At 31.8% G+C, this 26,285-nt stretch overlaps 1 protein-coding gene across 11 annotated transcripts in view; it reads left to right on the forward strand.

The window, feature by feature from the left end:
* The window catches only part of LOC132717040 (lipoxygenase homology domain-containing protein 1-like), a 91,825-nt gene extending 66,216 nt beyond the window's left edge, over positions 1–25,609 (forward strand). For 3 of the 11 annotated variants that reach the window (XM_060700412.1, XM_060700417.1, XM_060700413.1), the window contains 29 exons: positions 361–447; positions 774–986; positions 1,126–1,282; positions 1,630–1,784; positions 3,040–3,072; positions 4,844–4,977; positions 5,341–5,492; positions 5,929–6,033; positions 6,474–6,582; positions 6,911–7,095; positions 7,668–7,846; positions 8,213–8,329; positions 11,807–11,836; positions 13,077–13,236; positions 13,396–13,550; positions 13,854–14,063; positions 14,391–14,547; positions 15,052–15,257; positions 15,780–15,969; positions 16,273–16,520; positions 17,260–17,386; positions 17,937–18,167; positions 19,265–19,279; positions 20,180–20,362; positions 22,801–22,939; positions 23,255–23,422; positions 24,006–24,118; positions 24,511–24,702; positions 25,120–25,609. In XM_060700412.1, coding sequence (XP_060556395.1) covers positions 361–447; positions 774–986; positions 1,126–1,282; positions 1,630–1,784; positions 3,040–3,072; positions 4,844–4,977; positions 5,341–5,492; positions 5,929–6,033; positions 6,474–6,582; positions 6,911–7,095; positions 7,668–7,846; positions 8,213–8,329; positions 11,807–11,836; positions 13,077–13,236; positions 13,396–13,550; positions 13,854–14,063; positions 14,391–14,547; positions 15,052–15,257; positions 15,780–15,969; positions 16,273–16,520; positions 17,260–17,386; positions 17,937–18,167; positions 19,265–19,279; positions 20,180–20,362; positions 22,801–22,939; positions 23,255–23,422; positions 24,006–24,118; positions 24,511–24,702; positions 25,120–25,301 — 4,332 coding nt within the window. In that variant the 3' untranslated portion in view covers positions 25,302–25,609. Of the gene's footprint in view, positions 1–360; positions 448–773; positions 987–1,125; positions 1,283–1,629; positions 1,785–3,039; positions 3,073–4,843; positions 4,978–5,340; positions 5,493–5,928; positions 6,034–6,473; positions 6,583–6,910; positions 7,096–7,667; positions 7,847–8,212; positions 8,330–10,218; positions 10,237–11,806; positions 11,837–13,076; positions 13,237–13,395; positions 13,551–13,853; positions 14,064–14,390; positions 14,548–15,051; positions 15,258–15,779; positions 15,970–16,272; positions 16,521–17,259; positions 17,387–17,936; positions 18,168–19,264; positions 19,280–20,179; positions 20,363–22,800; positions 22,940–23,254; positions 23,423–24,005; positions 24,119–24,510; positions 24,703–25,119 lie in introns of all 11 variants that reach the window. The other 8 variants (XM_060700422.1, XM_060700423.1, XM_060700415.1 and 5 more) reach the window with 7 other exon arrangements.
* The last annotated feature ends 676 nt before the right edge of the window (positions 25,610–26,285 follow it).

Here is a 26,285-nt window from a genome sequence, read left to right on the forward strand (position 1 = left end):
GTAATGCATTCGTTTTCAGTGTACATAAAGTAATGTATTCAGTTTTCAGTGTACATAAAGTAATGCATTCTGTTTTCAGTGTACATAAAGTAATGCATTCGTTTTCAGTGTACATAAAGTAATGCATTCAGTTTTCAGTGTACATAAAGTAATGCATTCCATTTTCAGTGAATGTAAAGTAATGCATTCCATTGTCAGTGTATGTAAAGCAATGCATTCCGTTTTCAGTGTCTTTAAAGTAACGCATTTCATTTTCAGTGTACGTAAAAAAAAATGCATTCTTGAGAGAATAATTTTTATTAAACAGTGATTCAAGAGGTAGAACTATATATATATAATGGAACTTTGTTATTCTAACAGATTGAGGCTGCTGATGTAGGTAGGATTCAGAAGGTGCGAATTGGTCATGATGGTACGGGAACATTTTCAGGCTGGTACATGGATAAAGTAAGATATCATTATCTGCTTTTGAAATAGTAAAACGGGGGAGTTTTATTTGAATGGGGGAGGGGAGAGGGCAGAAATAGAGGTAGGGTGTTACAAAATATTTTATTAAAGGAAACTGCATAGTAAAAGCCATGTTTTGGTTCTATATTTTGCTTATTTATAGGTCTTTGTTTAAAACAAGAAATTACACAAAATATAATTACTATTTAATCAAAATTAATTGAAATTAAAAGACAATGTACAGATGTATATTGAAAGAATTTAATTATAATAGTTATATTGAGTATTATAATAGTTATATTTCATACTCAATTTTCTTTTGTCAGATGCTCATTCAAAGAAAGCCACGTAAGGGCACAAAGAAGAAACGCAGACGTTCAATCTCATCTGCCCGTGACAGGGACCGAGATAGGCGTTCACCTCTTATGTCACGCATGGGTGACTTCTCAGATTCTGACGATTCTGACATCAGCAGTGTATCTCAGTCGAGACGTCGTAGGACGAAATCCCCAAAACTTCCGAAGAAGAATCTGAAGACGGTAGGTAGATTACTTTAATTTCATGGTTTTCATAAAAAAACTTTGGTTTACATCGTATGCTTGATGCCCATGCTGCATTAAGCTAACAATGTTCCGACTATGACTGTGATATAAAGTAGGTCATAATTATGTATTACAGGTGGAGGAGGAGTCTGATGAATATGACGGTACGGAGACAGAAGATTATTGGTTTCTTGTTGATCGATGGTTCGCTCGCAGCGAAGATGATAAACAGATTGTTCGAGAGCTTATACCAACTGATGAAAAGGGGCGTCCAATCAAGGGTGGTCTCGAAGGTACATTAATTTGCTTAAAATCAGATGGAATATAGATGTGAAAATATTTTTCTTGAAAAACAAAATGCAAAGTTATAATAAATTCTTATATTAAATGATGTAAACATCAATTCTTATTATAGATTCTAATAACTTTGTCTTCTTGAGCCACCATTTTATTGCAAGTCGTCTATCCAAATTACTGTTTTTATTCCTATTCTGTTAATTTCACTGTTGTGACGAAACATCTTGTTGTAATGGCCCATGTTAAATTGTATGTAATTTTTGGACAAGAATTAAATTCATTTTCTATTTATTCAAAGTACAATTTAGGTAACATAAAGATTTTATTATATATTTATTTGCAGAGGTAAATTACACTGTGCGTGTTTTTACTGGAGATGAATTTGGAGCTGGAACAGATGCCAACGTATTTATTAACCTTTATGGCGATGTAGGAGACACTGGTGAAAGGCAGCTCAAGGACTCTTCAACAAATACCAATAAGTTTGAGCGCAAACAGGTAAAAATAAAATCTTTTCACTCTTTCCATTTGGTATTTTTGTGGATTTTGATAATGTGGTTCAATTTGAGTGTTTGAGGTTGATTAATTAATTTTTTATGTTGAAAATACATGAAAATTTTTTATTGACAATTTTTATTCATGTGAGTTTTTGTTTAGTGTATGTTTTTATGTATATACATGTAGGCCTATGTTAATGATTTGGGATATAAAAAAATTGTGATTATAACTGAACAATTCTTTGATGTGATATCAATGTTATTAACTGTTTTAGTGTCAGAGACTCCAAAGGTCATATGCCTACCTTTAATGACACTTTGACCTTCAAAAGGTCAAAGGTTATGACCTTAACCTCTCAGCTAAGAAGTTAATATTGAGCAATATATAAGTAATCTCAATCTCCAAGGTTTTATCTAAGCTAGCCTCAGTTGCAGAAAGGTTATTAGGTTGCAGACTGTTACCCATGGAAGAGACTTTGGATTCTTTCATGTGAGGATGCTCCCAACTACTTGTATCTTATTGAAGGTTAATGGTTCTACTTGGGTGGCCACTTGTGCCTAAAATTATGCAAGGAGGGGCACCTTAGGCTGTAACCTCCAAAATGAAAGCTTTGCAGTTGTCATTTGACCTTGACATTGTTGGAGTGACATAAACACAATCAAAACATCCATCTGAAATGTGGAGTAATAAATAACTATTGACTGATTTATTAAAATTCTTAACAAAAGATTTTTTAATCTAATATATTATAGACTCAGAAAAATTCAGATCACTTTTATTTCTGCTTTCAAACATGATTGTATAACAATGTGAATGTATATTTATTGGCCAAAGATTTTAAGAGCTTTCAGTTTTTGTTCATTGCCATGTACAATACAGTGTTTTTACTGGCTGCAGAATACATGTAATATATGGGCTATATACTTATATTTACTTTTTGCAAAAAGGCAAATTATGTGTGCTTTAAGAAAAATAGAAATTATACCTTTTTTTTAATGAGAAGTTTTGGCTGCAGCGGGTTAAATTCTAAGGCATGGTACTGCTTTTCAAGTTGATTTCTTTTTTTCATGCAATGGTTAATGATAAAATAAATAATTGTTTTTTTTTTATTTACTAAGTGTTAGCTTACACTCAATTTTTAACCTTTCAAGTTGATTTTTGTTTTAGAATCGTCTTGTGATATTGCTACTTATTATTTACCCTATGACCTTTGTCCCTGACATAACACTAATTTTATTTCTTTCCCTCTACAAAGGATTCTAATTCTAATATGTTTGAAAGAAATCAGGTATTTTATGCATGTTTCCTTTCGTGTGTTGTCAAGTGGTAACATTAATCACCCATCCTTACATCTAACCTGAACCAAAGGTCATCAAACATGATTCTGTAGACCAGTCTTAGAGTTAAAACATTCTGATTGGTCAAATTCAAATTTGAGATTTAAATCAACCAATCAGAAGCCATTAATACTATTTGACTGGTCTTCAGCCTCAAGTTTTGTCTATCTTTGGCTTTATTATTTGTTTTAACCAACATGTCTTGAAGTTATCAACATTTCCATACTAAATATCAACATTTAGGAATGTATCAAAATCTAAAAAGCATTAACAAAATTATTTAATTATATATGCATGAGCTGGGATTGGTTAATAATCGCATATGATATGTTGTCAGTAAAAGAATGACTTAGGTTTTGCACATTTTTAACACATATATAGTATATAAATTCTCAGCATCAAATACACATATTCACATGAAGGTGAATCCATTGCATGTGATATAAAGTAATGCTTTATTCTTAAATTGAAGGCATGTTCCATGATTTCATTAGTACGGTATAATTGTAGGACATACATTATTTTACAAGCTTGTACTGTGGGTGCATTTTGTGATATATATATATGTTATGAGTTATTCCTGCTAGATTTTTTGTTTAAATGCTTGTAGATATTTGTACAAATGTTGACCTGATTCTACAAAAAAATAAACTATGTAAATTGTAAAATTAGTTAAGAATGGGGAAATTGTGCATGCGACAGTGACTTAGATGTGTATGTATTTGTGGATGATTTTGTTTAAATCAGCATTGGCATGAATGACATTTGTTTAATAAAAAGTTTAAGTGGTGAATTACTTTATTGTTCCCTTTTAGTTTGTTTTCTTCTAGTTATGTTTGCATTATATAGTAGATGCACGGTGGTTTGTTAAAATAAACAAATATGATTTATTTTGAGCATCAGCAATGATAATATAACTGGCCTATGCTATTATAGAGCCAGACCAGCTTTACACCACCTGTATAGAGGTCAATTAGCCTAATACCACCTGGTTAATGTCAGGAAGCCTTATTCCACAGTTAAAATAGGCCAGGCCAGCATAATTACCACTAGCATAGGACCGGGCCAGCCTTATACCACCAGCATAGCCTGTTTCCAGTTTTTGGTCTAGCCTAAGTTACCCTGACTTTCACGCATGTTCCTTGTCTTCAATGACAGAAGATGCTGGCGTTATTTACTAATTATATAGAAATTTTATACTAGTCTTGCTGTTGATTCAGGATTACTTGAAATAATGATTTTGAATGAATATTTTATAATACGTATATTTACAACTATATGAGTGGTGTAACATTTCACAATTACCAGGTTTATTGAGCCTTCATCACATTACACAAATGTGTGAAGTTTTAATTTCTCACTAAAGTTACTGCAAAATCATTTATTTTTAATTCATGATTACTTCGTTGCCTGTTTAATGTTATTGTTTTGAAATGGGCCTCTCCAAAATTTTTGTATTTTGATATTGAAATCTGGAATGATCCAATATCAAAGAAGGGCAAATCCATTTCAGCATGTTAAGGGTTAATATGATGTTATATGTAGAAGGTTATGTAATATAATTGTACATGTATAAACATTTTGAGAATATGAGGTATTTTTTGGTACTTGATTTTATATGAACAAAAAGTAATTAACATAAATTTATATCAGGCTTGATTGTGAAACTAATACGATGTAAAATGATAAGGTTATTAAATGCTATGATTTAATATTAAACAGGAGGACGTCTTCATTGTGAAAGCTATTGAACTTGGTAAGCTTGTGAAGTTGAAGATTCGACATGATAACGCCGGTGGTGGCGCTGCGTGGTTCCTGGATAGAGTGGAAGTGGACGATCCAAAAACTAAAAAGACGTGAGAATTATTTTGTTGCATTCCATGATTTTTTTTTTAAAACTATGTAATTGATATCAAAATTGATGTGGGAATGTTGATTTGTTATTGAATATTATTTGTACTTTGGTCTTTAGTTTTGATATGCTTATATTTTACTTGTAAGTTATTGCCAGTGATATTCAGCATAACAAGTATTAATTTAGAATGACGGTAGTTTAATAAACAATTTTTTTGGCAACATAATGACTGTGCAATGCGAACTTTCAGATCTCACGAGCTTTGGCATACAAACGAAAAAGACAACACTCAGTCATTGAACTATAAAAGAGATATTGTATTTCAGTTAAATACTATCCTATATAACCAATCATTTGATTTCAGATATTTCTTCCCGTGTCAGCGTTGGTTATCGACGAAGGCAGACGATGGTCAGATAAGCCGGGAACTTGTCCCAGTTGATGCCAGTCTGAAGAGCAAACTGTCGAGACAGGACTCCAAGGCCATACGTAATGAGATTGCCTTGGAAACTAAAGGTTTTACTCTTTCGATTTCTTACATTTATTTTGTCCAATTAGTTCAATGTGAAAGTCAATAACCACTCTTCATGTCTGACCACAAACTATATTGCTCAATTCAGATATTGACATTACATAAAACTAACAATGGATGTTTCAAAAGTCAAACAAGAAAAGGTCATGAGACTATACCTAAAATTGTTCATAATCACTCATTGGGTTAAAGAACAAGTTTAAAAGAAAATGACTTCGAAAACCAGACTTAAGTTTGAAATCCTTGAATTGTTTGTTTTAAGGGTTTTGTTTACTGTTGTTTTTTTTGGGGGGTAGGGGAATTATTGGCATTTTGTTTAGATTTATCATGAAATCTGTCTTCCTATTTTTTGGTCAAAGGTTTCCTCAGGGATTTTTGTTTGTATCATTGTGTTACATTCTAAGCGTTATATTTTTACAGCTGCAATGCAGACATACCATGTAAAGGTGACTACAGGAACAGTGTGGGGTGCAGGAACTGATGCCAATGTTCATATTGTTCTATATGGAGAAAATGATGATACAGGTATGATCCTTTACTTGAAACTTATTAATTTAATTCAAGGTTTAATAGTGAAGAAAGTTTCAAGCTTATTTTAACCACTTTATGATTCTACTTCTTGAAACTAGCCTGTGTCCAATGTTATAGCTTAAGATCAGATCTCAGGTATTTGTTTGGTTGTTAACCAGCACAGAATGTCCACTTTCCAATGAAAATCACGAGTCTTGAGGTAGAGCTAAGAAAAAAAGTTTTATTTCCTTGTGGCAAGTACTTGTGCCATATGAGAAAACATGGTGGTGACCTCATTAGGGCTCGAAACTGTCATCCCTGGTTGGCAGACACCTTATTCACTAGAAAATGATTATGTATGTCAATATATATAATGGCTTACCTGAGCTACTCATGCTGAATTATGCAAGCCGTTTGTTTAGTTACTTATATCCTAATTTATGTTTATTTTTCAGGTGTTGTTTTACTGAAATCTTCCCGTACACATACTAACAAGTTTGAGAATGGTAACACAGATGAATTCCTGGTAGAAGCTGTAAATATCGGAGATCTGAAGAAAATTAAGTAAGCATATACAGTAATAATTGAGTCATATCAAAGATTTACACAGATTAGTCATTGATAAATTTTTTTGTATTGTCTTCTTATCGACTCTTGATGTGGGGGTTTGATGATAATTTAGTGATGCTCTCGTAATTACTGAAGATCATAATTATGTTAGATATCAAAGTATTAGCTCTCAAGTTGTTAATTGAGGGACTTTAAGGACTGACTGTTCAAAATAGTTGACTTTGGATGCTAACCCTATTTTGTAGGTTGCATTGAAACAGTCTTTGTAATGTAAAACACATTACACATTATACTATTTATTGATTGATGGATATCATTATAGAATTGGACATGACAACAAAGGTGGGGGCGGAGCTTGGTTCCTGGACAATGTGGCCATAGAATGCCCGTCACTGGGTAGAAACTGGAAATTCCCAGCCAACCGATGGCTTGCCAAGAACAAGGGAGATAATCAACTGGAGGTGGAGTTATACCCACAAGATTTAGCCACAGAAGAGTATATCAAATGTAAGATTTTGTGATATAATTCAAGGCTTCATGGCCAGCAATTGTGGTTATTTACAGAATCAACAGAAAAAGGTTTATATTGTTACGATAATGTTCTGAGACATTGTTACATGTAGGAAATTTCATGAATTATTTCCTTGTCATAGGAAGATACAAGACAAGTTTAAAGTTTTATTTACATAGTCAACGCTAATTCCCTCTTTAGTTATTGGAATGGTTTATATCATTTTTTGAAACTTCTGAGATTCAGGCCATCTTTCACATTCACAAGAGAATGACTTGAGTTTATGCAGATAATTAGCAGAGTAATGGTAGCCAGGTCTTTAATAAAAGTATTTAAAAGTGAATTTAACTCTGTTGTTTTACACAAAAAAATTAGAAAGTTAGCTTTAGTATTAACCAGTTTGAGAAAAAAACATTTGATTTGTTATTCAAAAATCACAAAGTGACAAAATACTTTCATAATTATTCTTCTTTATCCTAGAAAATTATGGTCAAATAAATTTGTTTGTATTCAAGTTTTCAAATCATTGTTTTATACATATTATACATTAAGATCATATTAATTTCAGGTATACCATATGAGATTGTTACGCACACGTCTGATATCACCTCAGCGGGGACGTCAGCGAACGTTTATATACAACTATATGGTAAAGAGATCTGTACTCAGCAAAAAGACCTCTGTATCAGTAAACTGGATAGGAAAGATAAATTCAAGAGAGGCTCAGTTGACACCCATGTTTTAGAGGTATGTTGTCCATGTTTTAAAGGTATTTTAGGTATCCAGGAAAGCCAGAGGTGGATCATTTCTAAGATATGACCAAAAATGTGTTAAAATTGGCTCAAAAACCAAAAAAAAAACCAACTTGTGCATGTAAAGAAAACCTGTCACTCGAATCTATAAGTTACTTTTTTTAATTGTACTATATTTGGTGCTCATAAAGACCTTTTTCATTTCTTACAACTCACTGTGTTGATCTTGCTATTTTAATCTTGCTATTTTGATCTTGCTATTTGATCTTGCTATTTTGATCACACTATGTTGATTACTCTATTTTGATCTTGCTATTTTGATCACACTGTTTGAATCACACTACATATATTTTGATTTCAGTTAGAGGATGTAGGTGATACCATTGAGAAGATTCGTATTGGTCATGATAATTCTGGTTTGACCGCTGGATGGCATTTAGACAAGGTCACAATAAGGCGACTGCACGAGTCAGGAAAGGTATGCTTTACCATTTTACATTTATATGACCTAAAACTTTGCACTTTTGCTTTAATTAACTCATAATGAAAATGCATTTTATTTCTTTTTTAGCTCACCTGTCACAAAGTGACAGGGTGAGCTTTTGTGATCGCTTTTCGTCCGGCGTCCGTCCGTCGTCCGTCCGTCCGGCCGTCCGTCCGTCCGTCCGTAAACTTTTGCTTCAAATGACATCTCCTCATAAACCACTAAGCCAATTTCATCCAAACTTCACAGGAATGTTCCTTTGGTGGTCACCTTTAAAAATTGTTCAAAGAATTTAATTCCATGCAGAACTCTGGTTGCCATGGCAACCGAAAGAAAAAACTTTAAATATCTTCTTTTAAAGAACCCAAAGAGCTAGAGCTTAGATATTTGGCATGAAACATCTTCTAGTGAGTGTCTACCAAGTTTGTTCAAATAAAAGCCCTGGGGTCAAAATTGGCCCCGCCCCAGGGGGTCATTGATTTTCCCTATATGCATATAGTAAAAACTTGAAAAATCTTCTTTTAAAGAACCCAAAGAGCTAGAGCTTAGATATTTGGCATGAAACATCTTCTAATGAGTGTCTACCAAGTTTGTTCAAATAAAAGCCCTGGGGTCAAAATTGGCCCCGCCCCAGGGGGTCATTGATTTTCCCTATATGCATATAGTAAAAACTTAAAAAATCTTCTTTTAAAGAACCCAAAGAGCTAGAGCTAAGATATTTAGCATGAAACATGTTCTAATGAGTGTCTACCAAATTTGTTCAAATAAAAGCCCTGGGGTCAAAATTGGCCCGGCACCAGGGGGGTCATTGATTTTCCCTATATGCATATAGTAAAAACTTAAAAATCTTCTTTTAAAGAACTCAAAGAGCTAGAGCTAAGATATTTAGCATGAAACATGTTCTAATGGGTGTCTACTAAGTTTGTTCAAATAAAAGCCCTGGGGTCAAAATTGGCCCCGCCCCGGGGGTCATTGATTTTCCTTATATGTGTATAGCAAAAATTTCAAAAACCTTCTTTGAAAAAATCTCAAATAGCTAGAGTTTAGATATTAAGCATGAAACATCTTCTAGTGAGTGTCTACAAAGTTTGTTCAAATTAAAGCCCTGGGGTCAAAATTGGCCCCGCCCCGGGGGTCATTGATTTCCTTATATGTGTATAGCAAAAACTTAAAAAATCTTCTTTGAAAAAACCCAAATAGCTAGAGTTTAGATATTAAGCATGAAACATCTTCTAATAAGTGTCTACAAAGTTTGTTCAAATAAAAGCCCTGGGGTAAAAACTGGCCCCGCCCCAGGGGTGTCATTGTTTTTAACTATATATGTATAGTAAAAACTTAAAAAATCTTCTTTTAAAAAAAACCCAATGAGCTAGAGCTTAGATGTTTAGCATGAAACATCTTCTTATGGGTGTCTACCAAGTTTGTTCAAATAAAAGCCCTTGGGTTAAAATTAACTCTGCCGGGGGGGGGGGGGGGGTCATTGTTTTTTCTTATATGTGTATAGCAAAAACTTAACATCATGAAACATCTTCTAATTGGTGTCTTAATTCCAAGTTTGTTCAAATAAAAGCCCTGGGGTTTAAACTAGCCAGCTTCGGGGGCCTATATACAGGTGAGCGACCTCAGGGCCATCATGGCCCTCTTGTTGTTAAATTGTTAACTAAAATACACTTTAAAATGCTTGAAACTAAACAGATTACAATAATTATTTAAATTATTTTGCATAGTTTCTAATCTTTGGGGTAATTTGGTTTGGTTTTTTTCATGTGCGTCTTTTGAATTATTTTTATTCCGTATGACATAAGCATGTTTTTGTGAGCGTAAAGAGTTTAGAGTTGTAGCCTGTATTCCATAATTATACTATATTAATGCTATAAAAACAGGGTTCACGTAAGGTTCAGGTGAGTCGAGCATGATTGTATAAAATATGTTCCTTCTAGTGACACAGTGATATATAAATTCCTTCTGTTGTATTGTTTAGTTTACAAATGTCCAAAATTTAACTGTGACAAAATCTTCCTTAAAAACCTTAATTTTTTCTTAAATTGACTTCTAGTAAGCTTAAAAAAGTCTTCCTTAAAACTAAATTAAACTTCTAGTAAGCTTTTAACAGTGATTAAATCTTTATCAAACTTTAGTTTGTTCTTAGACTTAACTTCTTTTAGTCCTTTTTAAACTTTAATTCTTAAAATGGAACTCCTGTCAGGAATTTAACAGTGACAAAAGTCCATCTTAAAAGTGACAAAGTCTTTCTCAAAACTTTAGTACTGCTGTTAGTTTGTTAGTGTCCAAAATTTAATTTGGATTAATTCATTCACTGTCCTTCATTCTAATATTAAGTATGTTGTAAGTGTCCAATATTTAACTTATTTACCTGTTACTAGTTTTATTGTCATTATATTTGTTATTATAAAATTATGTACTACTTTTCTTTTTTACTGTGCATGAAAAACATCATCATTTTATTGTTCAGTTATATTGTCAATTTTTATTTTATAGAAGTCATTTTTTTAGATATGCATGATAAAATTTCCATTTTGCTGAAATTTAAAAAAAAGAAAAGAATTATGTATATTAAGAAGCCTATTCAACCAAGTCAGTCTAGGACTAATTTGCTGCAGTTAAAACTGTTGAATCTTTGAAACAAAATTCTATAAATATATTTAATAAAATTTTTCTTGATACAAATATTTTAGTTTCAAATTACTTACTTATACTCAATTATGAATCAAATTCTTTGCAATTATATATTAATGACTGTGGGTCCTTTTGATTGACAAATGAGTGGCTGCGTGTGAATGTCATAGGAAGAATTATGGTCGTAATTGCTAAGAAGAATCAAATGGTTGAGAGGCTGATTCCTAAACCACTAAACTACTAATTATACGTGTATATATTATTATAAATTACAGGAAACTTTATGTTTAGTTTCTTTCATAAACAGTTGTTACTTTTGTTAGATATACATAAGTTACATAACTATTACTATAGAGAATAGTATTACACTGTATAGATATTTATATATAGCAATTCATGTACATATTCTTGTTTAATGGTAACAGTAGACTAGTATAACTTACAATCACATGAATGTATTTTCTTACTAAATAACCAATTTGTATGACAGATTATAGAAATGTATTGAGGAACTGTTGTCAATGACTATGTAATTTAATAACAGTAACAAGACTGCTGCATAAATGTTCTAAATTTTAATTTTTCACAACACTCATGAAATTTTGAAAAAAGATTTCATTGGTCTATGAGGTATACATGTAATATATTTGAACTTATAATAAACAAATCTATAACAGTGTATCATGGCTTCTGAGCCAACAATAAAATATGAAATACTGTTTTAATAATGATTTTACGAATAATTCATTTCTTACTTTGGAGGCTGCGTTATCACTTTATCAAACATCTTCATTGACAATTTGCTTTAATGTGTTGTATTTTATTACATTAAAGGATGACTTTTATTACGACGATGATCCAGGGGTAATTCTTGTTTATGTGAAGCTTATATATTTTATACTAAATGCTAGGCTGTATATTCATGATCATGTCTCAGGGGCAGTAACTCCACTTAACCCACTTTTATTCCAATTGTCTCCCTTTAAACCCATTTGCATTATTCAAATGAAAACTTATAGAATGAATAACTTGTTTCTATGAAGCTTCAATGCTAGATTATATATGCATTATCATATTTCAGGGGCAGTAATTCTGCAACTTAAACCCATTTGCGTTTTTAAAAAAAAGGACTGTAATAGATAAAAAAACTTAATAAATGATGAAATTTACCCCAGTGTGATAATTATTGTTGTTATTATAATAAGAAATGTGACAAAATTTTATTATATAGTATTTTTTGTTTGTTTATTATTTATATTTTTTTTCTGTTTTGCTTTTACAAGTCAAGATGTTAATTTTAGCCATACTAAGATCCTTAGATGTTAAAACAAAAAAGTTTCATTAAAGAAATATTTTTAATTGCTTTATACCTTTTTGAGAAGCTCAGGCACCCAACCCCTATGCAAAACTCATTTTATCGTTTTCTTGCCAAGCTTTTGCTTTGGAGATGGCAGCAAAATTGTGTGCTATTTGTAATAAATATTTGTTTAGAAATAAAGGGTCCACAATGATTTGAAATGTTTTCAAGCAATTTTGTAAAATTGTATGTGATGATTACAAGCCAATTAAAAAAACAAATAAAAAACAGTCACAAATGACAATGTAAACCTAGATAATTCTTCATTAGTATTTCATAATGTTGGTTGTTTTGAATTATTTTTGAAAATGGTTAATAACTTACGAGTTTGAAGAAGATTTTTGTTATAATTTTAAGAAGCCGCATTTTTTTTATAACATTGCATGAACAAAAAAAACAAACACAGAGAGTCTAAAAATAGAATTTTGACTAGGGCTATATTTTCAGGGTGTATTTAATGTAAGTTTTTTTTTATTCCTTGGGAGATTTGATTTTGGGGTGATGGTGATTTATTAAATTTTAGTTCAATAATATTTTATTGCATATATCAATATACATAATTTTTTCATAAACATTTCTGGGTAGGGCTAAAAGTTTTGGCAACATTATTATGGGCCCTTAGTTAAAAGCATGATTTTGAGACAAAGACTGCAAAAGGAAAATTTATGTAGTAATGTTTTGAAATGAAACTTTAAATAAATATAAGAATGTTCAACATGGGAGATTAATACAATTAATGTATTTTAGGGATCTATCACATATGTTTTCCCGTGCAAGAGATGGCTAGCACGTAACGAGGATGACAGTGCTATAGAGCGGGAACTAGTGGCCGACAAAGCCATACAGGAAGTGATCAAGAACGGAGAAGTGCAGAGTAAAGAGCTCAAGTTACGTGACAAATTAGAAAGTAAGATGTTTTAAAATTATTAATGTTTTAATTATTTCAAATGCTTTGAATATTAAATTGACATACTAGTGGTTGAATGACAATATAAACAATTGCAAAGCAAAACAAGTTGATTACAATAAATCAGGAGAGCTAAATAAAGATTTTTTATTAATTCAGAGAAGATATATACAGTGAATGTGAAGACTGGAGACAAGTCAGGTTGCGGAACTAACGCTAATGTTTTCCTTACAATCGTTGGTGATAAAGGCGATACCGGAGAGAGAAAACTTGCCAAATCAGAAACTAACTTTGACAAGTTTGAGAAAAATCAGGTACAAAATTGATAAAGTCATTTTCAAAAATTTGAAAGAAACTGAAAAATGCCGCAATGAACCTAAAATGGTACAAGGGACATTGTTTGGTGCGCAGAATTTAAAATGTAGTTCTGGTCTCTTCTTTCATACCCTAATGGTGAAATGCTAGGACGGAAATCAAAGAATTGAGAAAGATCGGTTTGTGGTAAAACTTGCTCTACAATTTAACATTATATGAATTAGTACCATTGTATATGTAAGTATAATTATATTGAACTTATGAATGACTTATTTGTTTTATTTTATGTTCATATATTATAGACTGATGTATTCAAGTTGGAAGCAGCAGATCTTGGTAAAATATACAAGATACGTATTCGCCATGACAACTCGGGATTTAGCCCAGCCTGGTATCTCGACTATATCGAGGTTATTGACAACGCAGATAATGATACATACAAATTCCACTGTGAGAGATGGCTAGCCAAAAACAAAGATGATATGAAGATTGAGAGATCTTTCTATGTTAAGGTGGGTACTTTTGTTTTCTTTGGGTTAGTTTTTATGTCAGGTCATTTGAAGGTAGGGTATTTTCAATCATTACTTTGATCACAATAATTACAGGTGCCTTTACAGCAATAAACTAGTACATGTATTATATAATATAAAAAAAAAATAAATTAGGGAGCTTTTAATACTGTTATTTTGCAAGATTATGAATTGTAAAGCATTTGCAATTTGTTCTATAAAGTGTTACGCTATTTTGCAGTAAAAATGACTGTGTTGGATGTCTAATATTGAAAAAGCTATACTGTTCCTGTAAAATGATTTCAAAATTTATTATGTTTTATTCCACAGGGCTTTGATGGTGAGATGTCAAGCACAGGGACATTAAGATCTACAAAATATGGCTCTGTTGCCAGTCTTGATTCACTACGCAGCACAGATCCCTTCTCTAAAAGTCCCAAGTTGTCACGGAAACAACTCTCCATGGAAGATATACCAGAGGGACCAAGTACGTAACACTACTTTCTGTTTTTGTATACTCGTAAGAAATCTTGAGAGTTTATCATATACATGTATGCATGGAAAGTGGTTTGTTGAATATCTATGTATACAAAACAGCGTCCATTTACTACTACTTAAAAATTCTCAGTTCTCTAGAAGTTACATTATCTTCCATCAACCAAAGCTAGTGTTATTTCTTGTTACTGTAGTTTATCTTTTATGTATAATGAGTTTTTATTTTCAAATAATATTACTTTATCTTCATGTTGACATATAACTTTATGTTTATTATGTCTCTTTATGTTTATTATGACATCACTTCATTTTTATGATATCACTTGCAATGTTTTTTGGGATATTACTTTATGCTTTTTATTATATCACTTGATGATTTTTATGATATCACTTTTTGTTTAATCATAATATTACTTAATCTTTATTTTCACACTTTTATCTTTGCTGTGATATCCGTTTTTCTCTATTATGATATGGCTATATATTTATATTACAGCTATACCGTACACTGTAAGGGTAGCAACTGGTGAAGGAGAAGATAACGGAACCTCCAGTAATGTTTGGATCACAATCCTTGGTCCTAGGAAGAAAACTACTGGCCGACTTTATCTCGAACTAGCTCAGAAAAATAAATTTGCTCCAGGGTCAACTGAAATTTTCTCCATCGAGGCAGTTGATATTGATGAAGTGAAGAAAATTGAGGTAAGTTTTTGTCTTGTTTGATAAAAAAAAAATGTTTGAAAAAGTTAGTCAATGGATTTAAAAGACCTAGGGTATGATTAATAGTGTTTTGTTTACAGTGAAGTAAAATTGTAAAAAGGTAGAAAATAGATCCTATTTATTGTACAAAATTGTTGACAGGGCTACGTTAAATTAAGTCTTTAATTATCTAATCAATCAAACAACCAATTGTGAGTTACAGTTTTCTTTTTGATATTTTATTAGGCCAGGGTTGGGTTAGTGTGCTGTGTTTTGTGGGAGTTTAGGGAGTAGGGTTTGATGGGGGTTTTTATGGAATTTTTTTCAGCAGACTAGAAAAACACCTTTTTTGAATAATAAAAAAGATCTGCAATATTCTGAATGACATTAACCTTTAAATTAATAATGTATTTGCATGTTTACCTCAGAAATGATTATATTCCAGGATTATTTTTAATAGCAACTAAGGTTAAATTTAATAGTACCATATCACTTGAGTAAATATTTGTTTCATTTATCTACCAGGTTGGACATGACGGTACAGCACCAGGTTCGGGTTGGTTTGTTAAGCAGATTGAAGTTGATATGCCGACTAAAGGGAAACATTACACATTTGCGTGTAAACAATGGCTGGCTCGAGACAAAGGTGATGGCAAGACCAGTCGAACATTCAGCGTTGATGATGGCATAAGCTCCATGTCATCTTACAAACCAAGTAAGTATAGTGGATATTGGTTTGTTTTTTTAATTCCTGAGTTTTTGGAAATATTTTGAAACCATACCTGTCAACATAAAATGCATCTGTTTCTGATGTATGATTTCAAAAATGAGTAAAAAAATTGATAAAAGCTTGTGATGTATTAAATTCTTACATAGCCTTGTGAATAGAGATAGGAGTGTGACATGTCATAATCTTAACATGATTTCACCTTAACCCCGAGGAAAAATGTTCGCAATTGTCAATCTAGGCTTGTACTTTATTTCATGGTGTTTTATATGCCTATTCTGTGTATTTCAGTGATACCTTATGAGGTCACTGTGTATACGGGAGATGTAGACGAAGCTGGTACCGACCAGAAGATCACGATGACCGTGTTTGGTGAGAAAGGTACGACAACACCGCAAGTACTGGAGAAATCTGGTGACAGGTTCGAGAGAGACAGGGCGGACTTCATCAAGCTGGAACTAGAAGATGTGGCACCTGTGAAAAAGATGAGAATTGAGTGTGATGGTAAAGGTAGCAGGCCAGACTGGTACCTTGAAAAGGTTGGTTTTCAGTGCTATTGTCTCCGGGCAGATTTAGGGTTGATTTTAGAGACAGATTTGGTTGAATCAGGTACAGATTTGGGTTGAATCAGGGACAGCTTTTGGTTGAAACAGGGACAGACTTTGGTTGAATCAGGGACAGATTTCGGTTGAATCAGGGACAGATTGGGTTTGACTCAGGGCAGATTAGGGTTGGATCAGGGACAGATTTGGGTTTGAATCAGGGACAGATTGGGTTTGACTCAGGGCAGATTAGGGTTGGATCAGGGACAGATTTGGGTTGAAACAGGACAGATTTAGGAATGAATCAGTGATAAGGTTTGTGGTTGCTTATATTGTGAGTCAACAATGGGAAATAGAGTGTAATTTATAGCTTATCACATATGCTCTTATGACAGGGTTGAGGTTTTAGTTCAAACTCCCATGAGAAATATAGCTTCTCTCAAAAAGAATGATTCCATAATGTATATTCCACCTTGGTAGACTGTTTAATTTTTACTTTTTAAAAAGTTAAAAGTTGATAGATTATTTTTAACTGTTCAGTTATTGATAAGGTATGGTTTTGTGGTATGAAAATTACCATATTTCAAACAATTGTCTACTGTCCTTTGTGATATATTTATTTTCATACCAATTTATGAAAATAAATCCTGTACTTACTAAAAAAAACTTTAATGTCCTCTGTATAGTGACAATATTCTTTTTTTCAGTTATAATGTGATATTTGTGACTATTTCAGGTTGAGTTACGCAATATGTCTACTGGAGTCTTGTCAGTGTTTGACTGTAAGGGTTGGCTCAGTAAGTCAAAGGGCGTGTTGTCAAGGGATATTCCAGCTAAAGAGGGCAGAAAGGTCATGGTCGAAAGTAAGTGGACACTATTCTTTTAAGCCTCTAAATTTTCTTTTCTGTTTTGGCGCCATATTACCTATACTGTGTTGGTGCACCATGAAAACAAACAAACAAATTAATGCACCAATTCAACTTTTCCACTAAATAAACTTTTCCACTTAAGATAAGATTTTAGTGATTTCATATAAAAAAATAAGTGAACATTATTTATTGGTTTCATGTCGATATTAGTTTTGCACCCGACTATAATAAGCATAGGTCATTTCAGTTCTCTTAACCTATTAACATGAGACCAGAGCAAAATCAATATAATTATAAGGACCATAACTTTTAAATAAGAATAGCAAAAATGATTGGCATTCAGATTTAAGCGTGATCATTTGCAGTGAAAATGCCTTGCCTGTGTCAGTAGTAGAGAGCCCGGTCAGAATGCACTGTTGGACAGTCTTGACTTCACTATTTTTGCTTTTCATATTTTAAAACACCCTTAAATAGCAATATACAATTAACAAATAAGAAGATAAATTTGAAAATAAAGTATAACATATGAATTATAAACTTTCAGAGACTAACTATAAGATAAGTGTGAAGACGTCCAATGTAAAGGGTGCAGGAACCGATGCCAATGTTTTCGTCACATTATTCGGTGATAACGGTGATTCCGGTCCACTTCACCTGAAGAAATCGGAAACAAACAAAAGTCCATTTGAGAATGACCAGAATGATGTGTTTGTATTTAATGATATTCTAAGTCTCGGAGAACTCGCAAAGTGCCGAGTGTGGCACGATAACAAAGGTTTGTATTTAAATATTACATCTCAGTTTGTTTGTTATTGTTTGGTTTTGTGTAAGTTTTCTTTTAATTTATGTTGGGGGATTGAAGGAAATTTTAACAAAATTGTTCACAGTAAATTTTATGTGTCTGGATGATTGTTAGCTGTGGATGCGTAGGTCACATAGGTTTAATAGTCTGTATCGTTTAGAGTGGTCCTAACATAGTTCTTATATTTAATGAAAGATATATCATTGTGCGTTTTTTTGCTTGATAAAACTGATATATATCTTATATTAAAACATAAGATCCATGTTTTAGCGATACTTTGTAAAATATATGGATGAATTTTATGCTCAAAAATTGATCATTACAACAAACACCAAATAGTTGATGAAGATATTGAGGCTAATGCTTTACATGAATAGAGAAATCTGATAGAAATATTGAGTTAACAGTCAAGTATAGAGGGCTTTTAGCACAATGCACAAGGCTCTTATATATACATGCAGAATAAAAAGAAAAAAAAATTGGGTTCATTGCTATTGTGTCACTACTTGTATATTTGCTTATATTGCATGCTATATCTTTGATATTGTCTAGGTTCTATTGCAGGTAAATAAGATAGTATAGATTTTGCATCAATCAACACAATATTTCTTTGCAAATATAGACCCTAATTTTAGATCTTTTGTTCAGAATTTTTATGCACAATGAAAAATCAGTGAGGATTTTGTTATTTAGTCTATATTTATTTTAATAAATCGTAAAAAAAATATCAAAATTACACACATTGTTTCATATTACAAGATAAGTTAATACTCTGATTGCTTATTGATTGAGTTGGAAGCCACACAGACACTACAAAGGTCATGGTAGTGACATTCTTGCTTTATTGATGGATTTAGACATCATTTCAATTGAGCTGGAAAGTCAGTGTCTGTGTCTTAAAATATTACACAAAAAAGAAAGTATTCTTACTTACAAATTACTTATGAGTTAGTAATAGACTCTAATAAAAATGCACTTAAAATACATATATTTAATAATATTACCATCAACTGATATGCACTGCTTTACCCATTCTGCTTTATGGATTATTTTCTTGTTTTCCAATCAAGGTCTCCTAAACCAAGGTAAAATATCAAAAGAGCTTAGCTAGTTTATAAAAGCTTTATATACCCAAAGCAAAAGTTGTCTTGAAAATGCAGAGTTAACAGTTTTCTATTAGAGAAAACATATCTTGAAGCCAGTAAAGAAACCCGAACCGTACCTCCTGATTCTGAATCAACCTTGTCCTTCTGTATGTTAAATCTTCCTTCCACATGGTTGGAACCAATGACCTGACAGTCTGTAAGCTTTCAGAATAACTAAGAATACAACATTGTTAAGAATTTATGTTTCAGAATCTGAATCAAATATATGGTAATAAATAATGCTAAGTTAGAATCAAATATGGCTTGCAGGATTTGAAACAAGTTCAGACTAGTACATTGTAATCTAAAATTTGCTATCTCAACTTTTTTTACAACTAAGGCTGAACCAAACATTCCTTATTGGCAAGTTTGATACTAATACATTGAATTTATTGGCTCTACCTCGAGTTAATTTTTACCTGATTGATTTGTAGAAAGATATCCAATATTTTGTTTGTGTGTGAATAGTGTTTTCAACTTGTCTTAAGTGTGTTTCCTGTCTTGAATTTTATGTTTTGGCTAGTTCATATCCTAAAGGTATGACAATTTGCAGGTGTTAAAAAATATAAACTAAAGCTTTTAGATATCTTAAAATACATGTAGTTCTTTGAATGCAAAATTATAGGAAAAAGATTAAGCACATGAAATATTTGTCAAACTTTCTATGAGATAGATATATAAATATGTTTAGTTTCAGATATAGATTGAAGAAACCAGCATTTGCTTATTGTCACTTTACATATTATTTCAGTTAAAATAACTTTAAAATAAAATAAAATTGTTTTCATACATATATTTCATTTTTCAAATTTGAATTAATATAAAATTATATACATCCAGGATTCGGAGCAGCCTGGCACCTGGCCTATATTGAGGTAGAAGACATAGGAACCAGAAAATCTTACACATTCCATTGTAACAAATGGTTATCAAAGTCTGACGATGATAAACAGATACTGAGAGAGTTGACTTGTAGCACGGCTGCCAAGGGTGGTAGTACGCCAGACATGAAAGATAAATCTTGTAAGTTTCAGTGGTGATTTTTTTAAACTTATTTAGATAAAAGATGGTCTCACTGAAGTTGGTTAAAGAACGGAAACTTAAGTAAAAAAAAACAATGAATTTCCATAAACTAAACTGGTGGAGAAGTGATGTATTTTCCGTGAATTATTGTTAAATGAAGGGGCATGCCTCCAGATTCATGAAAATTTTGAAAATGTATTTCAAAGTAAAATATTGTGAAGTGAACAATGGAAGTAATTTACACATAGTATAATGTCACTTACAATTTGCGTAAATTACCAAAAAGAGATCAAAAAATAACTGTTATCGCATTAGTCACGCAGTAGAAATATTGTAATAAATACATTAATCACACATAACATGTAAATCATTACTTAAATCTTGAATTTTTTTACTTGACTGAAGTTTGATTTTCATGAAATATTTTCGCTTATCTGGAGGCGTGCTGCTTTAAGCTAAAAGGAAGGTAAATTGACTATTAAGATTGGGATATAAACAGTGTATTTGCTAAGCAAAGGAGTGTTATAATTATTTCATAAATTGATATCTGGCAACATGATTGATGATGTCTGACAATGAATAGAATATTTGATTGTCTGATTGGTATCTGATAATGAGAGACAAGTATGAAATTGATGTCTGATAAATGAACAACAAAAAATGGTTTTAAATACAATTTAGATCAACATCTGATAATGAAGATACAGATGATTTGTTCAAAAATAATCTGACAATATAATATTAATATGATATTTGATTATTATACATGTTGCCAGGGATAATAACCAAATTGATATCAGGCAAAATAGAGGAGATAAAAGAGTCAAGAGAACTGATATATGTATTTGTATAATTAATATCTGACAAAGTAATGTATTATATTGATATCGAAAGAAATATATGAATTATACAATGTATCAATATTTGACAATATGTGTAGCATAGTACAATATGTGTATAATTGTATATTGATGACAAAAATCAAGTTATCATTGTGATGTCTGACAATATAATGTATTACATTGATATTGGACAATAAATTTATGAATAATACAATGTATCAATATTGGACAATATGTATATTATTGTACAATATGTGTATGATTGTATCAATATGACAATAATCAAATTATCAATCTGACGGTATGTAATAACAAAAAGAATTGACATTAAATTTGTATAGCACATGGGGGATAAACAATTGTTTTAAGAAACAATATGTATGCTTTTTAGCTCGACTATACGAAGTATATGGAGAGCTGTCCTACTCGCCCCGGCGTCGGCGTCGGCGTCCGCGTCCGCGTCCAGATTTTAGATTAAAGTTTTGGTGCAGTAAAATATTTTTCACTATAACTTTGTCATTTCTTAAGGTATCAACTTCAAACTTCAAATATATGTTCCTTATCATCAACCACATCTTATGTGACAAGGTTCATAACTCTAGCACCAATATTTTCAGATTTATCTCCCCTTGAACTTAGAATTTTCCTTAAAAAATATTATTTTTTACTGATACTTCTTTATTTCTTAAGGGATCAACCTCATACTTCAAATATATGTACCTTATCATCATTCCCATCTTATGTGACAAGGTTCATAACTCCAGCACCAATATTTTCAGATTTATCTCCCCTTGAACTTAGAATTTTCATCAAAAAAATACTATTTCTTACTGTTTCTTCTTTATTTCTTAAGGGATCAACCTCATACTTCAAATATATTTACGTTATCATCATCCCCATCTTATATGACAAGGTTCATAACTCTAGCACCAATATTTTCAGATTTATCTCCCTTTGAACTTAGAATTTTCCATACAAAATATTATTTTTTACTGTAACTTATTTATTTCTAAAGGGATCAACTTCATACTTCAAATATATTTACGTTATTATCATCCACATCTTATGTGACAAGGTTCATAACTCTAGCACCAATATTGCGCAAGAATTATCTCCCCATAAACTTAGATTTATTTTCTAGAAAAATGTTATTTTTTATTTTAACTTTTTTATTTTAAAAGGTATCTACCTCAAACTTCAAATACTTATTCCTTATCATCAATTACATTTTATGTGACAATGTTCATAACTCTTGAAGCAATATTTACAGATTTATCTCTCTTTGAACTTAGGATTTTCTTTAAGAAATATAATAACTTCTTTATTTTTTAAGGTATCTACTTCAAACTTCAAATATATATTTCTTATCATTACACAAATGTTGTGTTGCAAGGTCCATAACTCTAGCATGACTATTTCTAGAATTATTCCCCTTGATCTTGGAATTTATGTTAACAAATGTTATTTTTTTACTATAACTTAATACATAATTATACATAATTGATTTTTCTTTCATAGTTTTGTCCTCCTTACTGCGTCCAGTATTTTATTAGTCGAGCTTCGCTGTCTCCTGTGACAGCTCTTGTTTTGTTTCAGGTTATGAGATTGAGGTAAAAACATCTGATAAGAAAGAAGGTGGAACCATACATAATGGTTGGATTATACTTGAAGGAACGAAAAGAACATCCAAGATTTTCAGACTGGAAAATAGTGCTACTAATAAAATATTACGCAAGTAAGTCACGTGATAACACAAAATGAATAAGAAGAAAAAGTAGTTCTGTAAATGTTCCACTCAAAGTGTCGTTTTGTGGTTCAAAATTCGTCAGGACAAGCCTTTTTTTATGTAGCAAAAAACTTTTCCACCATTCTTACACGGTTTTTCCCGGAAAAAGACTCAAGAGTATTTGATAACTTTAAGCTTTCCCAAAAAATCAAACTAAAAAAAAAACAAGTACATGTATAAACAAATCATGTATTCAGGTATATTTAAATAAGCAAGCTCACCATCATATTTGAGATGATAAATTTGTATATATTTTCTTTCCAGGGGCAATGTAGATCATTTTTCATTCCCGTCTGCCCCACTTGGTGAGCTGGAGAGTTGCATTGTGGGAGCATTTGAACGTGAAGACCGTCCTCTAGGTGATGCGGAGGGTCGGGAGGCAGAATGGCATTGTTTCGAGATCAGTGTTACGGATGCTGCCAAAGGCAAAAAGTAAGTTTTATTCTATAATAGTTTTATATTATATTGTGATAATAAAAAAATATAATTTCCAAATGATCATTATGCATCTGATAAAATAAATTTAAGAAAAGTAAAGGAACATTTTATTTTCACATATCTTAATACATATCTATGCACACCATTGTACTCATATTTTGGTTTGATACTGTGACAAGTTGGTAATGTTGTTTGGATAGCAAAAAGTGATCAAAGGAGTCAAAATAGGTGGTACAAATGATATTAGGTTTTTATTCTGTATCAGTTTGTATAAAAGCTGAACTATCATGTGGATAAATGTAGGTTTCTTGTGCTGTACCTGGGGTCTTCCACAAACCAGTAAAGATATCAATATCAATTTGAGGTTGTCTGCTTCTCAATCCATGGGGTCTTGAGTTCCAGCCCTGCTGGGGTCACAGGCATGTTTCCTTATAAGATACCAATCCTGGTTAGTTTTCTGAGCTTAAAATGGATTTTTAAAAGTGGTTCAAATATATGAAAGCTAAATGCAATTACCATGTTAAAACTTGACCAAAAAGATACATGTATTTATGACAATATTGTAATTTAACCACAGGTATATATTCCCATGTAAATCCTGGATACCAATTAAGGAGAGGATTAACAAGAGATACGGAAAAGTGCTTGAGGTGAAGAAAGTTGAGGAAAGTCAAACCTCTATAGTGAGAAGTAAGTCATTGGTTGATTTCTTGAGTTTTATAAATTTCAAATTTTAATTCATGTTCTAGAGATGAGGAACATGTAATGGGAGAAGTGTTTATGGTTTGATTCTATGCTTCTGTCAAGTTGATTTTTTTCAATTAAAAAAGGCGATAAGTGGAAAAGTAAGCTCAACATGGGGATCACGTGTTTTAACTGTATTATGTTGAAGATCATGTTTCCTCAGACAGCAGTACTGGTTAGTTCCAGAAAGCATAGTTTCTTGTGTTAAAAGTGGAAGCATTTCTTCATAATAAATCTTAAATATATATGTTTTAATTAAGTAAAAGGTAACACTTTCATCCATATCATATCTATATCTTTGAACTCCTGCTAACACCTTGTTGATTGTATTGTTTCAGCTCTCGCACCCATCAAGTATGAGTTAATAGTGTACACTGGTGATAAGTTTGGTGCCGGAACAAACGCCAACGTACATGTCACACTGTATGGAGAACACGGGGATACAGGAAAACGAGCTCTCACTCAATCAATGAGAGATCTGTTTGAGCGCAAACAAGTGGACAAATTCACGATCGAGGCTGTTGATCTAGGTAAGAAGCTTGTCAATATATTTGTCTTATTTTGTGTTGTCTTCATAGCAAAGTGTATTGTTGCCGCTCACTGCTGTGGGTTCAAATTCCAGGGACTTAAGATAACTTCATGAGAGGGAGCTATTCATAGAGCCCTAAAGGAAGGCCAGTGGTTGTACTATGGTTGTTAAAATAATGCATGGAGGGGGGGGGGGTCACCTGATGTCTTTCTCCAGCAGTAAAAATGAAAAGTTGCCATACGATCTCAACATTGTCAGTGTGGCTTTAAATCTGACATAATAAATTGTGATATGGTGAGTTTTTTTCAAAAAGGGCATCTTTGGTTAATTTTATACATGTTTGAAATAATTTCTTGATATGCTTTACTATTCTTTGGTTTGTTTCATTATATGCATCCTTTATTGTTACTGTTTACAGGGAAATTGACAAAATTACATGTGGAGCATGACAACAGTGGATGGAGACCGAAGTGGTATCTTGACCGTATAGAAGTGCTGAACCTTGTTAACAATGATCTCACTGTGTTCCCTTGCGGACAGTGGCTTGACAAAGACAGCGGTGACAACCAGATTGAACGAGATCTCTACCCCCAAGATTAAAGTCTACCCCCAAAAGATACTGCCACAAAGATTAACAGTTTACCAAAAAGATAAATATCTACCCAAAACCTTGTTGTTTTAATCGTAAGATTTGTACACATTATATGCTTCTTATTTATTATCAAAGCATACATGAGGAAAATCCATAGGCTAACCTACAAATGTATCACCATAATCAAGATTATTGTTTATTTTATATATTAAAAAATTGTATTGTCACATAGATTTATTATCATTTTATCATTATATGTTCATGTATACTGTTAAAGGGAGAGAATGAAAGGGGAGGTAATTATTCACTATGGCTTTGTCATATTTATTCATTGACATTCAAAACCTGTATTATTCATTGACATTCAAAACCTGTAGAAATGTTGGTTTGTATTTATCCATTGTTATCACATGTTATTTTTAGATATTAACAGTTATCAATGCACTGTTGTGTTTAAAATAATGTTCCCAAAATTTTATATATTTCTATTTTATAAAAGAAATGCAGTTTTTAATGCAGAATGAGATTTTTTAAACCACTGTCCACTGAACCAATCAAATGGCAGCTTTTTGTCACATGACCATGTGTTATAAAAATTTCTTTATTAAAATCAAAACAAATGAACCTTATTTTAAAAAACCTTGAAATATTTTGTAACAGAAGTATGTGATATTAAATATTTTTATGAAGTAACCAGATTTTTAATTACTTCTGTTGTCTATTTGTTGTCCATTTTTGTAAATGACATATTTTTATTTTGAAATTTGTGACTTTGAATTCTGTTTTTTCATAAATATAAACGGTGTTTAAATGTTGCACGGTAGAATATTTTTAAAAAATATTCAGAAATAAACATTTTAAGTTTTAACACATACATATATATATAGCTAGATTATTTTAGCACCCATAAAATAAATCATTATTTACTTTTGTATATTTATTTTATAATTGTGATATCAAAAATGGATACCTTTTTTATATAATTTTTTTCA

This window comes from Ruditapes philippinarum, unplaced genomic scaffold, assembly GCF_026571515.1.
Source record: "Ruditapes philippinarum isolate M1 unplaced genomic scaffold, ASM2657151v2 ctg121_1_1_1_1, whole genome shotgun sequence".
Classification (NCBI taxonomy): Eukaryota; Metazoa; Mollusca; class Bivalvia; order Venerida; family Veneridae; genus Ruditapes; species Ruditapes philippinarum.